The 16,175-nt window shown below is 37.7% G+C and overlaps 2 protein-coding genes across 3 annotated transcripts in view; one reads left to right on the top strand and one right to left on the bottom strand.

The window, feature by feature from the left end:
• The window catches only part of TAX1BP1 (Tax1 binding protein 1), an 87,182-nt gene extending 77,655 nt beyond the window's left edge, over positions 1 to 9,527 (top strand). The window contains exons 17-19 of one of the 2 annotated variants that reach the window (XM_059933713.1): positions 6,890 to 6,972; positions 7,592 to 7,747; positions 9,034 to 9,527. In XM_059933713.1, the coding sequence (XP_059789696.1) occupies positions 6,890 to 6,972; positions 7,592 to 7,747; positions 9,034 to 9,163 (369 nt within the window). In that variant the 3' untranslated portion in view covers positions 9,164 to 9,527. Of the gene's footprint in view, positions 1 to 6,889; positions 6,973 to 7,591 lie in introns of both variants that reach the window. The other variant, XM_059933712.1, reaches the window with a different exon arrangement.
• JAZF1 (JAZF zinc finger 1) overlaps positions 9,528 to 16,175 on the bottom strand; it is a 343,427-nt gene continuing 336,779 nt past the window's right edge. Inside the window, exon 5 of the mRNA XM_059933715.1 lies at positions 9,528 to 11,923. Coding sequence (XP_059789698.1) covers positions 11,747 to 11,923 — 177 coding nt within the window. The 3' untranslated portion in view covers positions 9,528 to 11,746. The remainder of the gene's footprint in view (positions 11,924 to 16,175) is intronic.

Below are 16,175 nucleotides of genomic sequence, written 5' to 3'. Positions count from 1 at the left end.
GCTGGGACATTTGGATATCCATATGCAAAAAAAATGTAATTGGACTTCTACCTCATACCATATACAAAAATTAACTCAAATTGAACCTAAATATAAGAGCTAAAGTATAAAATTCAAAAGAAAACATAGAGGTAGGTCTTTGTGATGTTAGACAATGGTTTCTTAGATATGACACCAAAAGCACAAGCAACAAAGGAAAAAATAGATAAATTAGACTTCATCAAAAGGATTACATGAGGGGCTTCCCTGGTGGCGCAGTGGTTTAGAATACACCTGCCAATGCAGGGGACGTGGGTTCAAGCCCTGGTCCTGGAAGATCCTGCATGCCACAGAGCAACTAAGCCTGTGCACCACAACTACTGAGCCTGTGCTCTAGAGCCCGCAAGCCACAACTACTGAAGCCTGCGGGCCTAGAGCCCGTGCTCCGCAACAAGAGAAGCCACCGCAATGAGAAGCCCATGAACTGCAATGAGGAGTAGCCCCCGCTCACCGCAACTAGAGAAAGCCTGCGCACAGCAACGAAGACCCAGCGCAGCCAAAAATAAATAAAATAAATTTAAAAAAAAAAGATTACATGAATTCTATATGTTCTATTTTTAGTTTTTTTAATACACACTTATTTCCAGCTGATTATATATCTCTGGTTGGCATCTCTTTTTTTTTTCCTTTCTTTTTTAAATATTTATTTATTTAGGCTGCGCCTGGTCTTAGTCATGGCATGCGGGATCTTCGTTGCGACATGCGGACTCTTAGTTGCGGCATGCATGTGGGAACTAGCTCCCTGACCAGAGACCGAACCCAGGCCCCCTGCATTGGGAGTGTGGAGTCTTACCCACTGGACCACCAGGGAAGTCCCTGGTTGGCATCTCTTAATGCTGAATTTTACCTTCTCTATACTATATAGTACAATGCCTTTCATATACAGTAGGGTCTATTTAAATATTTGTGACTAACGATTTTAGCTAAAGAAATGATTTTAATTATTTTTATTTTCTGCCTACTAATGTTCAGATCATCTTAGAAAAGTAATTTTTGGTAACAGCTTTATTGAGATATAATTCACATACCATACAATTACCATTTAAAGTATACAATTCAGTGGTTTTTAGTATATTCAGAGAATTGTGCAGCTATCACCACATTCAATTTTAGGACATTTTCCTCACCACAAAAAGAAGCCCTGTACCCTTTAGCAGTTACTTTGTCTCTGTAGAGCTGCTTATTCTGGACATTTATGTGAGTCAAATCTTCTAATATGAGGTCTTTTGTGACTGGCTTCTTTCACTTAGCATAATGTTTTCAAGATCCATCCATGTTTTAGCATGCATACATATTTAGCATGAAAAATGTACTGCATTCCTTTGTATTAAATGCTGAATAGTGTGTTGTATGGATATACCACATTTTGTTTATCCATTCCTCTGTTGATTAACAGTTGGCTCTTGTGAATAGTGCTGCTGTGAACTTATGTACAAGTTTTTGTTTGAATACCTTTTTCAGTTTGGTTATATACCTAGGAGTTGAATTGCTGGGTCATAGGGTAACTCTATGTTTAACCTTTTGAAGAATTGCCTGATTCCTTTTCCATTGGCAGTGTGTAAGTGTAAGAGTTCCAGTTTATCTACATCATCTTTACCCACACTTGTTGTCTGTTGTTTTGATGATAGCCCATCCTAGTAGATGAGAAGTGGCATATCATCATGATTTTGATTTGCATTTCCCTGATGGCTAATAATATTGAGCATCTTTAATGTGCTGGTTGACCATTTGTATATGTTCTTTGGGAAAATGTCTATTCAAGTCCTTTGGCCATTTTTATATAGGATTATTTGTCCCTTGCCAGATAAATGATTTGCAAATATTTTCTCCCATCTGTGGATTGTCTTTATATTCTTTTGGTGGTATCCTTTGCAGCACAAAAGTTTTAAATTTTGATGAAGTCAAATTTACGTATCCTTTTTTTGCTTGTACTCTTGTTGTCGTATCTCAGAAACCATTGCTTTATCTAAGGTAGCTCTAGCTTCTAATTTAGGTCTTTGGTTTGTTTTAAGTTTTGGATATGGAGAAAAGTAACTTTTTTTGGTATTCTTTTCCATTATGGTTTATTACAGGACATTGAATATAGTTCCCTGTGCTGTACAATAGGTCCTTGTTGTTTATCCATTCTATATGTAATAGTTTGCATCTGCTAATCCCAAACTCCCAATCCACCCCCCTCCCCCCGGCCCCCCTCAGCAACGACAAGTCTGCTCTCTGTGAGTTTGTTTCTGTTTCGTAGATAAGTTCATTTGTGTCATTATTTTAGATTCCACATGTAAGTGGTATCATATGGTATTTGTCTTTCTCTTTCTGACTTACTTCGCTTAGCGTGATAATCTCTAGGTCCATGTAGCTGCAAATGGCATTATTTCACTCTTTTTATGGCTGAGTAATATTCCATTGTATACATATATACCACATCTTCTTTATTCATTCATCTGTCGATGGACATTTAGGTTGTTTCCATGTCTTGGCTCTTGTAAATAGTGCTGCATGAACATAGGGCTGCATGTATTTGAGAAAAGTGACATTTGAAAATAGAGATCTTACAAAATTATTTGCTTTCCTATTTTTAAAATACCTTTAAATTTTATGGAGTTATAATTCAATGATATTCCTTCATTGACATATTACTAGAAATGGATGTTTGGCTGAGCTTAAACAGTAACATCTCATAAAAAGAGAATGTTGACTAATATTACTTAATAATACAGTTATAAGGATAAACGTTAATTCTTTAGTTGTATATAAAAGTTACCCAGAGTCATTGGTACTCTGTTCTTAATGTGTTGATTTTGGCCTTAGCAAATGTTTCTTATAGGATGTTCTTAAACTAAAGTAGTAATTATTAACTTAGTAAAAGTTCTATTAAGTGGTGGATCTTTCTTCATTGATATTCATTACTAGCTCCTTAATGATATCTAAATATTTCAATTAATAATTCCTGGCAAAGGTGGAACCATAACACAGTTTCAGAAATTCTGATTGTCTGAATCCTAATGATTTAGATGGTGTAACTCAATCATTAGCTCCTGAGTGTGTATTGCTAGTTTGATCACAATTGCATATTTTATTGTGGTTGAATACGCATAAAATTTACCATCTTAACTATTTTTTAGTACATGCTTCTATAGCAGTAAGTACAGATGACCCTAAATGTGAGGGTTAGGGGTGCTAACTCTCCATGCAGTTGAAAATCTGAGTATAACTTACAGTTGGTCCTCTACATCTGTGGTTTCTCCCATATCCATAGATCTGCATTCGAGGATCCAACCAACCTCATTTCATGTAGTATTGTAGTATATACTATTGAAAAAAATCCCACATAAAAGCAGATCTATGCAGTTCAAATCCTCATTGTTCAGTGGTCAACTGTATATTCACGTTGTTGTGCAGCAAGTCTTCAGAACTCTTTTCATCTTGCAAAACAGAAACTCTATACCCGTTAAACAACAACTCCATTCCTCCCTCCCTCTGGCCCCTGGCAACTGCCATTCTACTTTGTCTCTCTGAATTTGACTATTCTGGATACCTCATATAAGTACAATAGAATCATATAGTATTTATCTTTTTGTGATGGGCTTATTTCACTTAATATATGTCCTCGAGATTCATTCATGTTGTAAGATGTCAGAATTTTCTTCCTTTTTAAGGCTAAGTAATATTTCATTGTATGTGTATACCACATTTTGTTTTTCCATGCATCCATTGATAGACATTTGAGTTGTTTCCACCTTTTGGCTATTGTGAATAATGCTGCTATGACCATAGGTGTACCAGTATATCTGTTTGAGTTCCTGCTTTCAGTTCTTTTGGATATATACCCAGAAATGGAATTGTTGTATTGTATGGTAATTGTATTTTTATGATCATGATTGCATTTTGAATTTACTATGATTAAATGTATTTTGTTGTCTGAGAGATTAACCAATTTTAATACTATTTCAGATGTTCAAACTGGTTATATACTTTGATAAAAACAAGAATATTTTTTAGAGACTAGATTTTGGGTTGAGCATCTCATGAGAAGTTTTGGGTTTCAAATAGAGCTTCAGTTTACCGTAGCATGTTTCCTTTGCTTAAAAACCAGTTTGCAAATAGAAAGAGTATTGTGCTCATGGGTCTAAAGGTACATGAACAATGTAGAGTGTTTAGACCTTTGTAGAGATTAAAATGCTATTGAAAATGTTTTCTTAAGAAAAAATTTAATTATTTGGAATTGTTCATAAATACATTTCAGTGTGGTATTCCCAGTAATATTTGCTTACAAGATTATTTCAGCAGTTTAGCTAAAATACTAGGTACTTATACTTTAAAACTTGCTATTCAAAATTCTTTTGAGTTGACAACTTTCAGTGCTAAAACTTGATTATTTTAGTAGTTTGGGGTGGAAATCTTGCTAAAATAGAATACTAATAACCTTGATGACTGAAGTTTATTAATTAAAAACTCAATATTGAATGATGTCCTCACATTCTTTTAAGGTGTATAGTAAAGCTGTATGATCCAGTGTTGAAATCCTATTTGATGTTTTGGGTTCTTGTCTGCTTTCCTCTCTTTTTTCACCAGTAGCCATTTTTTGTTGCTGGCCGTGAGCCTGCCTTAACAGCCTCACTTCCCGGGCTAATTTGTTATATGTAAACTAGTATGGTTTGGAAACTAATTAGCCGAGCTTGATGAGTAAAATGGAATAACTGTATTTGTGAGTGAAAATTTGGTCATTTTGCATGACAAGATCACCAAAGACTTTATTATATGAATTGGTTACTCAGATTTTATTACATACTTCCTGGTTTTAAACTATTCTCCCAGTAGGTGATTTCTTATTTCATGAGGACTTATGTCTCACTATTACATCTAGAATTCTACTCTTCAGTCCCTCTCCCCTTTTATTCTGGTAGAAGATACAGAATAATAGTTACCCTTACCAAATTATATATGGCTTAGAAAGTATAAATTGCTTTTTTTGCCCCCTCATCCACATATTTTATAAGCAGGGTTAACATGTCTGATAGGTGGTCTGAACCTAGCACCTTAGCTAGTTCCAAACTCTATTGTTAGCTGCTTCACGGAAGCAGTGAATTGGTGTGAGCTGCAGCTGTTGTAAAACACAGGGAAAGGTGGTTGTGAGAGTTTTGGTTCCATTATATTTTTCACCCCTAGAAAGTTGTACAATATTATAAATATGTCTCATCAAGAATTTTGAAAAGTAGAATATGAAGACCTTTCGTTGTATTATTCTCATTTTCTTCAATAGCATTTCAAAATTTTTTAAAACATTTATATATTTTTATGTCATTTAGATATGAGAAAATTTTGTTCATTATTTTATATGTAGTTGTTTAAGCAGATTCATTTTCAGATATTGTTGCTGGAAGGCCTAAGTATGGCAGCTGGAGTAATGTGGCACAGAATCATAATTTGCCTGTTATACATATGTAAGCTTAGCAGATTCAGCTACTAAATCATCTTCCCTCTTTGTACCTGCAGATTTAAAAACTGTCTGGATTTTAGTTACTTAAAGACTTTTAATTTTTGAAGTATATGAAGTACTTGCCCAATATTCCCCAACTTCTCAATGCCCTATTAGGTTATTGATCCTGTTTTTCTTTTGCCCAGTTATATCCTAAGGGAATCATATGTAAACAAAAGTGTTTTCTCATGTGATGCACATGGGAAAAAAAAAAGTCTCTCACCTCCTTTTTTGAGCTTTTAGGGGGGGATAATTGTCAGGATAATAGCTAAGTTACCCTGCCTTCCCTTAACTATTCCCTCCCCCCTTCAAAAGAAAAAAAAAGAATTCAATTTATCTTTTGTTTGGTCACTTCAAATTTCAAGTCACATACACTTTTTTGGAACCTCTTCCTATGACAGACCTGACTTAGCCTATTAATAGTTCTGGGGCAATCATGACTACCCAGCAACATAAGGACTTCCATCAGTGCCTCTTCTGCCTGTTGTGTGCTGTTAGTTCATGGCATGAAAGCAGCTAACAAACTGCTCAGGGAAAGAAAGCAAATGGGCACTTCAGATGGATGTGGCTGCTTTGGATATGAAGTGACAGTCTGTGTTTGGATATTGATGTAGCAGCAATGTGCAAATCTATAAAAAGTGACTAGAGGGATGCAGGCATGGAAATTCAAACCAGCATTTTCTTTCTGATTCAGACTCAGATTTACAGGGTTTTAGGAGTCTTCCTTGATAATCTGTTAATCAGATATTTAAATTTGAATCTGATTGTTTTACATCAGGGTTTTTGAGGCCTGTAGTTTGGTGCATTGCTTCGCTTTAACATGGTTTTCCAGTTGGATTCGCTTGTGTATTTGCCCCAAAACATACACACACACACACTGTTAGTTTTCCTTTATTTATAATTTCTACGTATTGTGCAGTGGATATATATTATCACAGAAGATCCTGCCTATCTTACAGACTAATAGTCATTAAATGAGAATAACAGGAAAAATAATGCAGTCTTAAGATTTTTATGAAAGTGGTCACCCAGTGTATGGAATGATAAAAGGTTGGTAAAGTTACCTACATATCGGTCAAAAAAGTCTATTGATCTCTGCTTCATTCACACACACACAGGTGTAGTATACTCTCCATTCCACTGAATACTGCTTTTTATTTCAAGGTAAGACTTAGTCCATAGTGAAATACTCTCTTAAAAAAAAAAAAAAAAAGTTACTTTCAAACATGTTTACATGAAAATCTAATTTAATGATAATAGAAGTAAATTTTTTAAAGTGTAATCTTATTTCCTTTATATGGTGCTTGATTGAGTTAATTGAGGAACTTCTATTTGGTTTCACTTTTCTCAAAAGTTGCACGATTATTTTTTGCCTAGGAAGACGAGAACGTGCCCCCTGCTCCTGATCCTCCAAGTCAGCATTTACGTGGGCACGGAACAGGCTTTTGCTTTGATCCCAGGTAATTTTGCTCTTTCCTGTGTAGAATTGGGATTACCTGTGGCTCTCAACGTATGGTCCTTGAAAATTTGTTAGAAATGCATATGGTCCAGGGCCTTAACTCAGATCTTGTTGAACCCCAAATCCTTGCTGTAGGGCCCAGCAGTGTGCGTCTCAGCATGCCTCCAGGTGGTTCTGATGCGCGCCGTACCTTGAGGACCAGTGCTGTAAACACCTTTAGTTGTTAAACTGAATGAACACTGTTGGGAAGCTACAAGTTGTATGAATCTTTATAGTTTTACAAAAGGCATATTTTGTTAGTTAAAAATTGAAGAATTCTTGTCACTGAGCCTCATTTCACATAATGTGATTGTATTTTTTGGATTTTGATGAGAAAAAAATTTTGTCAATCTAATTGTAAAACTAAAATTAGAGGCTTTATAAATGGTTTACACAATTGTCAATAGCAAGCTTTTAGGAGCAGAAAAAGAGGTTCCTGGTGTAACTGAAGACTTTCAAGGTAAATGTTAGTATGAATATCAGCTTAACTAGATAAATGTAACCTCGCTGTATCTGAAGACTACTGCTGTGAAAAATCTGTTTATTAGAAATACGTAATTCTTTCGTTTTATTTCCTCAAGCTTTGATGTTCAGAAGAAATGTCCACTCTGTGAATTAATGTTCCCTCCCAACTATGATCAGAGCAAATTTGAAGAACATGTTGAAAGTCACTGGAAGGTGTGCCCAATGTGCAGCGAGCAGTTCCCTCCTGACTATGACCAGCAGGGGTTTGAAAGGCATGTACAGACCCATTTTGATCAGAATGTTTTAAATTTTGACTAGTTAATTTTTATTAGGAGTTAATAATACAGTTTAGCAGTTGGAAAAAAAATCACCTCAGACCACTAAGGAGACCACAAGGTGTCACTTTCGTGCACCCTCTACTGCACTTTTCTGACCAAGAGCTACTTTGAGTTTGGTGTTACTAGTGTCAGGGTCAGTCCTTGGCTTACCACTTATCAATAAATATAATTTTAACCTCTGTTAATCTTACCTGCTTAAGAAGTTCTTGTGTGTTTGTATCTTTATTTATTCCCCATTTTGCAAAATTATATGAATGAAGGAAACGGATTATTTTCATGTTACCACACTGAAAAAATAGGTATGTATAGTGTGTTATTTAGCAGAATATTTACACATCTCTGTTGACCTTGTTGATTGAGCATGACTACTAAAAATTATGTAATACAAAGAATTTATCATAAGTCTTGCAGTTATTCTTTTGAATACAGAAACTTCATAATTTAGCCCATGAAATGTTTTTTTTTTCACCCTCTTTAGAAAGGGAGCTGCATGTAGAATGAGATCACATGCTTCCAAGATAGCAAATATCCTTTTTATATTTGAAATCTTTGCTTTAGGAATTAATAGAAAGCATATTTTGCTAATTTTATGACTAAAAAATTTTAGAATACCTGAATGATTATTTTTAAGCCATCTTAAAGTTGTATTTCTATTTGATGGGGAAATGGAACAAGATATGTCAGCGTAATTGTTTCAATATTAAATGATCTACTAAACAGTGATGGTTGTGGCATAAAATCACAGAAAATGTATGTCTTTTTTCACATTTTCCTGATAAGAGTATAACTTTGAAAAAATGTTCTCAGTAAGTGATTAAATATGTAATGCATAAACCCAAATCAAACTATCGTGTTCGTTATGACTCTGCTGTATATAGTGTATTCATTAACATTAAAGTAGACACATTTTTAGAAGTGTGTAATTTCATTGTCAGATTTATTTGTGATTTTCATTAAGTCTAGCATCTTGAATGTCTTTTTGGTCTGGGTCATTAAAAAAATTTTCTGAACTACAGTCCTTTCCTCTTTTAGAATATGAATGTTAAGGATTTAAAGTACTGACTTTTTGATTTTGCTGTTTTTGTGGTTATATCAAAATATTTAAGCTTGTCTTAAGCAAACTAGCTATCTAAGATGTTAACTTAATATTCAGTGTAGTGGCATTTCTGGGTACTACATGTGAACCGCATATACAACATCTCACTTGCATTTGTTTCTAGGAGAAGAATTCATGTATCATCATTGGAATCCTTTAAAAGGTTTGAGCCTAGGGCAAAACAGTATTGGCCAGTCAGATATCAGGACATGGCAGACCTGGGATGCAACAGTAATGAAGACTCCATGTTTTAAGCTTCTGGATAGGTTATAGGCTAAGCAGAATATATTCAGGTAAAATAGTTCAATGATATGAACATTTTTGTTGCATCAGTTAATAATTATGGACCATGTTAACCTAAAAGTAAAGTATCCTTTGAATATTACAGTGCTACTACCAGTGAAATGAAATTGTTCATCATACTGACCTAGGCAAAACATTGATGAAATCTACATGTGTCAGTCAGCTGAATTCTGCACCCCCCGCCCCCCCCACCGCCCAAAAAAGGCAGCCTTAGAACAAGGTACTGAATGGATATATTCGTTTCTGTGGCAAACTTGATACTGGTCTTTATAATGGATGCTAATGAAAATAAAGAGCCATGTTTATTTTGGGTCAGAGGCAGTTTATTATTTTAAATGTGATTTCATTTACATTTATAAGCAGCTTTTCTTGACAGCAATTTTGTTTCATTAAGTTGCCTTCAGTTCTAAAACAAACCTCTGTTGCTTTCAAACTTAATGTGCTCTGTCCTGAACAAAACATATGAAAATATAATTTAAAGCACAGTTTTCACAGACACAGTACAATACATTCACTATACACGGTATAACAAAATATTCCCATCCTTACCTGTTTAGTAATACTGTCACAATGAATAAGTAAATAGAAACTGGCAATTTTTATAGTTGAAAGAAATTGAACATGCACAATGACTATTTTATGACTGTTTAGCTGTTGAACTACTGATCCAGCCTACAGTTTCTTGCACTAGAAGGAGCGAAGCTAAATAATAACTGCTGGCCTAAAAAAAATTTTGGTCAATTCTAGGTAGATATGAAATAGCCAAGTAGGGCCTTCTTATGCACCAACTAGTGGCTTCTCATGTCTGTATCACCCTTTAAAACATAAAGGATAACACTGTATATATTCAGGACCAAGACTACTCTTCAGAGATCTGAGGACATTTTTAGCGGGCAGTGTCTTTATAAATATCTTTTAAATCCCTCATTATGAGGGATTCACAATTTAAGAGTGTATTAATAGAAGCTTACCCATCTGTCTAACAGAATTGTCTTCCTTTCAAAACGTCTGAAAAATTGAGGAACACCTGCTTTCCATCTGTAAGACTTTCAACAAATGGAAACACGGGAAGAAAGTTATTTTACAGGCATTTCGAGTTTGATTTTCATCAGTTTTGTGGGCAGTTAGCCATCTCAAAGCAATTTTTATTGCATAATTAGGCAATTGGTAAACTCATGTTTAAGGAGTAGCACTTGGGAGAAATGAACACTCAAGGCATGATGGTACTGTTGGTAAGAAAAACTTTAGGAATGGTCCAGACGTAGGTTATGCTCTAATGGGTCACGCATTAGTCACTCTTTGACCACCTGCTGCAAGAAGCACTTAACTGTCAATAAGGCTCAATTTCATATTTCAGCAAAATGTCTTACAAAGCTAAACAGACATTTCCAGTGGGAATACAGACATCTACAATGTGATGGAAAAAGTGCCTTTAAAAAAAGTCTAAAAACAATGAGCATGAGGAGGCGACAGGGGTCTTAACAAAATGTTCCTCTTTGAAATGTGCTTGGAATTTTAATTCTTATTTGCAACCCACAGGTTTGTTAGGGCAGTGGTTGCAAGAATTGGCAACACATAAAACATTAAATCTGTTGGCAATAGAGAACTACAAAGTGCTTTAAAACTTCACCTAAAGATGAAGGTAGAACTAAATTTCCCACACACACAAAATTTGCACTTAAGTATTTCAAAGTGTTTCCTAACAGATTTCAGGGGAAAGTATTTCACTAAACTGGTATCTTGGTCCACAGATATCAATAGGCATAAATTGAATCCCTTGCACCTAGCAGGCACTCAAATGAATGTGTGTTAATGAGTGAACTGAATAGACTTTTTGTACAAAAATGCCATTTGTAACACTAAAATGATTGGTAAGTCAGATGGCAAGATTTTCAGCTTTTTAAAGGTCAAAAGGATTTGCAAGATAATATAAAACACAGAAAGCACACCTTTTATGTATGTTATTTAAATATGAAAATATTTTTAGCATATTATGTTAAACATTCTTTCTTATTTATATTTCCGTTACCTAAAGTCTTTCTAGTCACAGGTACTAACTAACTCCATTATGTAAGGCATGGTAACCAGTTTGACAGTGAAGGTATTATTTTGGTTTTGAACACAATGAGTTGATGTGTTGAAAAACTTCAACCAATCACATTATAATCTTGGGGGAAAAACCCTCAGTGCCAGCCCCTCCTCCCCCACAACTGATATCACTGCAACACAGCTAAACAACAACGCAACATGCCCTCAATTTCTGTCTTGTTTTGGGGGAAATGTGCTGAAAAACCTAGAGCTTTTTTTGTTTAGCACCTTATATCAAAGTAATGAAAATGGGTATGATGATTACATGTGCAAATGTACAAAATCATTAACTCTACAAAGATACATCATTCCAAAATTACAGAAAAAATTTAAAGCATGCATTTATTCTTTAAAGGGTTGCTGAATGCTTCCCCTGAAAAAAGGTGGCTGTTTTCAAAATCAGCAACTGCTGGTGAGGATTTCTTGGCACAGTTACGACCAGCATGTTACTGCTGCATCTTCCTGATAATGTCGGCCGACACCGGGGGATGGAAATTGATTGTGTGGTGCCGCAGGCCCTGAGCTGTTTTGTAACTCTTACCACAACGACACTTGAATGGTTTGCGGACACGAATCTGTGTTCTGTGGCCATTCTTAGCATGGTACTTTATGCCATTCACATTCTGTGGAAAGGACAAAAATATCACCTATTAGACGGAGTCACACAGTGTCAGATGGGGGGGAAACCTCAGTGCGGGTCTGACCGCAACCGGACAGCTCCTGGATGGCAGCTGTATACAGAACAGGCTTTTTCGCGAACTCGCAGTCGTGTGTTAATCGTGGGCGGTGCAGACTGGGTCATGCACACAGCTCAGCCAAGGCAATTTCACATACACCTCAGTTACTCTGAAAGTACTGACTTTCGACTTTTACATAAAATACGTATTTAAGACCCAGACTGTATAAAGAGGCACAGCTCCCTCTGAATCTTGTTTCCACCCTGAAGAATGTTAATGATGAACAATTACATACAAATATCCTCAAGATGGCACCGAAAAAATCTAAAGAAAGAAAACATAGGTTAGGGTAATGAAGTTCAAGACGTGTATAAATTCTTCATTTGGAAACTCAGCTTATGTCTTGCTCCCAGCCAATCATGATAATCCCTACCTTACGTAGGGATTTTTTGTCCATTTTCTACTCTGCATTAAGCCAGTATCTCTGCCCAAATCCTGCCCCAGCACAGTTGTGTGTGTTAAATAAGCACCTATGGGCAGACAAGGCCCTACTTTTATTTATGTACTATTCCAAACATACAGTGAACTTTAAAAATGTTAGGTTATTAAAGTCTCAGCAACAGAAAAGTTCCAAACTTCAAATTGGCCTACAAATCCTAAATGATAACATGAAATACCAAAATGCTTTCTGGATTTCTATTAATTGGTTTTGCTAGCTCACTTGCATATTCTATTTAGGACGTCATGCCTAGAATCACTCTACAGATTCAACCAAGTTAGTTTTGCTTATCCCAATTGCATGGTGAGTAAACAGGCTCAGGACATTGAGTAAACTGATGGGAGATTTAAGTAAGAATAAATGGCAGAAGTGATACTAGAGCATAGGTCTTAATTTCCAAGTCAGCTACTGTCAGATTGAGGAGTAAGGGAAAAGAGAAGATAGGAAGTTGTTGAGTACAGATCACCAGAAGAGTGGACTGTTTTCTAAAGTATTATCTGAATCTAGGCCCACTGAGGCCAGTCCTGTGCCCAACGAAAGGTGTCCAACATAGGTGTCTTCTACTTCATAGGATGCCCTTATCGAGTCCCAAAGAATAAGAACAAACTGCAGCTGTTTCATGAGCATCTAGCACAGTGCCTGGCACATAGTAGATGCTCCACTAGTATCTGTGAATGAATGAATTTGTTAGAACATGCCTCATTCTGGAAGAAATTGAGAGTTGCCATGAAACAAAATATGTTCAGTGGTTATTACTATTTATATTTCCCTATTGGAGATTCACAGTGCACATTAATACTTTTCAAAAGTCCTATGGAAGAGAATCCTCTTGACTTTGTTGAACCCAGGGGTGACAAATAGCAACCAGTTGTCTATGCTTTGAGTCTGAAGGCTGTCCAGTGAGTTGAACCACAAGGACAGACACGACTTCTTCCCTGAACGTCCAGCTGTTGGCCTTCTGCGCCTTCAGCCCTTGTCATTCCTGCATTAATCCCTGCATGCAGGGTGAGGGAGCACTTCACTGGTCTTCTAGAGGCATGTTGGGGAGTAGGAGATTGCTGCGGTGGCATGTGGGGAGGGCAGTGACGGTGCAGAATCCAACCCATTAAGAGAGATGGGTAGATACGCCCTGCCAGCCCCTTGCTGCTCCAGCCATCCCACCAGGGCCCCGGGCACATGGGTAAAGAAGCCAACCTGTGTATCTAGCCCCAGCTGGTACCCTACTGCAGTGGCATGAGAGACCCAGGTGAGAGCCACCTAGCTGGAGCCAGGCAACAAAGATAAGCATTGTTTTAAGCTATGGGAGGGAGGGAGACAGGGAGGGAATAACTGTTTTATGATCATTAGAAAAAGACTGTCAACTTTCTAATAGTAACACTGGTGGGAAGTCTCCTGACTCACAAATGCTTAATGATTTGCATCTGCCTGCTTAATAATATCCCATTTATTAGCTCAACAGATATTCACTGAGTACCTCATAGGGTTCCTTCCTGTGGATGAAGGGTTACTAAAACATTTCATGTCCTCGCTTTCACAGGGAACTTGTTGCAAGACGGATCATTATAAATCCAGCTACCCCTGTGCCCCAGTGCCACTCACACCTTGTCAGAAAAGAGAGGAAACCAAAAATAATAAACATTTGAACAACAAACAAAAAGGCATATAGCAACTCCAACAGGACCAGGTCTTAGATATTCCATCCAGGCCCGAGTTTTTGTTTTTTTGTTTTTAAATAACTAATTAGGTGAGGGAAGGTTTGAAACCAGAAATTGCCAAAGCCACCAGAAGCCACTCCAACATGAAACCAGATCTGGAGTTCAGCAGGGGAAGGACACGCCCAGGGTTGAGGTGATTCCAACAGGTTCCGTGGTCAGTTCCCAGCTGGAATGTCAACACTGTGTTGTGCATGGCTGTGGCACTGACACACATGTCAGCTTTATTACTCTGGAAAAATTAGGAAGCCAGTTGCACATGTGGAAACACATCGCATTTCCAGGGTTGGCCAAAGAGCCTACAATAAACTACCTTACCACCTCTTTCTCTTTGTTGCTGTGATTTAAAATGTCCGCAAGTGTCATGGGACACCTTATCACAAATGTTAGTACAAACTCTAATCAGATGTAAGATTTCCCCCATCTGTTCATTCACAGATAGCAATGGGAACTTCACTTTCTAAGACTTGAGGAGCTTAAAAAGCTTCACTGAAACTCCTAATTGCAGAGATCCTGAAATGAGTTTGGTCTTTCAAAAATATTAACAAAAATAAATAATGTCAGGCAACTTGAAAAAAATGCTTATTAAATCCTCTGGTCTCTGAAAGGGGGAAAGGGAATTAAGCTCCAATAGGGCAAGGAAGGTCACTACAGTGAGAACTTTTCGTCATGCTGAGAACTTGATAACTACTGTCTTATTCAGTACTCAGGTTTTAAATAAAACTGACATTCAGGACTTTCCTGGTGGGACAGTGGTTAAGAATCCACCTGCCAATGCAGGGGACACGGGTTCGAGCCCTGGTCCGGGAAGATCCCACATGCCGCAGAGCAACTAAGCCCGTGCACCACAACTACTGAGCCTGCACTCTAGAGCCCGCGAGCCACAACTACTGAGTCCACGTGCCACAACTACTGAAGCCTGCGCACGTAGAGCCCATGCTCCGCAACAAGAGAAGCCACCGCAATGAGAAGCCCGCACACCACAATGAAGAGTAGCCCCCGCTCACTGCAACTAGAGAAAGGCTGCACACAGCAACGAAGACCCAACGCAGCCAAAAATAAATAAATAGATTAATTAATTAATTAAAAAAAGAAAGAAAATGAGAGGTCCTGAAGGAGAGCGGAGGAGAAGGGGGGCATTCTAGGCAGAAGAATTAACACGGGAAACAACTCGGAGACCTAGCTGTATGGCTGGGCCTTGCTCCCTTGCCCTATTCTGTATGAAGTCTGGGGAGTTAAGATGCTCATCTTCTCCCAGTTCTGCAAATGCCAATGAAATGGTGAGAAGAGCTGATCCTCAGTCAGTGCCCAAGAGACTCATGGGTGAGAGACTCCCTGCCGACAGGGGCGGGGAATGAGACACATGTGAAGTCAGCCCTGGGAATGAACAAGATGGCAGCAGTTGTGGATTCTGCCCAACTCCACAGCACACCAAGCTCATTACGCCCTCCACTCACCAACACCCACTCCAACCATCATGCAGTAAATAAGATGAAATAATTACACCAGAGAACACCTGGTACACCCTGCGGCCAGTAACTTCCCAGCAGAAAGAGTTAGACTAAAACTTTAGGGAATATGACCACACTCATCTCAAGCACTTGGTTAGGAGAAGCAGTTATGCATTTGTTCCTGTCTCATGCACCATTACGTGGCACTCTGGCCCAGAAAAAGAAACTCACACTTCCCTCATGGAAATCAGGACCACTAATTGCCACCCATGTCATTCGCCAGTTAGTGGTACTGAAGCAGGCAGCCTCTGCAGCCCAAGGTTCATGCAATCTTCTTTTGGCCTCAGATGGAGAAACAACACTCCGCAAAGGCCCCACAAACCTAGACGCAGACAAACTGCAGGAGAGGAAATGGCTGGATACTCGAGAAAAATAGAAGCCAAAGAATAATGACAAGAAAATAAAAATGATCAGGGGAAAAGGATGTAAAAAAGGAATGAAAGAGAGGTGGGAAAGAGAGAAGGCCTCATCATAAA

Source organism: Balaenoptera ricei, chromosome 9 (assembly GCF_028023285.1).
Source record: "Balaenoptera ricei isolate mBalRic1 chromosome 9, mBalRic1.hap2, whole genome shotgun sequence".
Lineage (NCBI taxonomy): Eukaryota > Metazoa > Chordata > Mammalia > Artiodactyla > Balaenopteridae > Balaenoptera > Balaenoptera ricei.
This window is presented reverse-complemented; position numbering and strand designations above follow the sequence as displayed.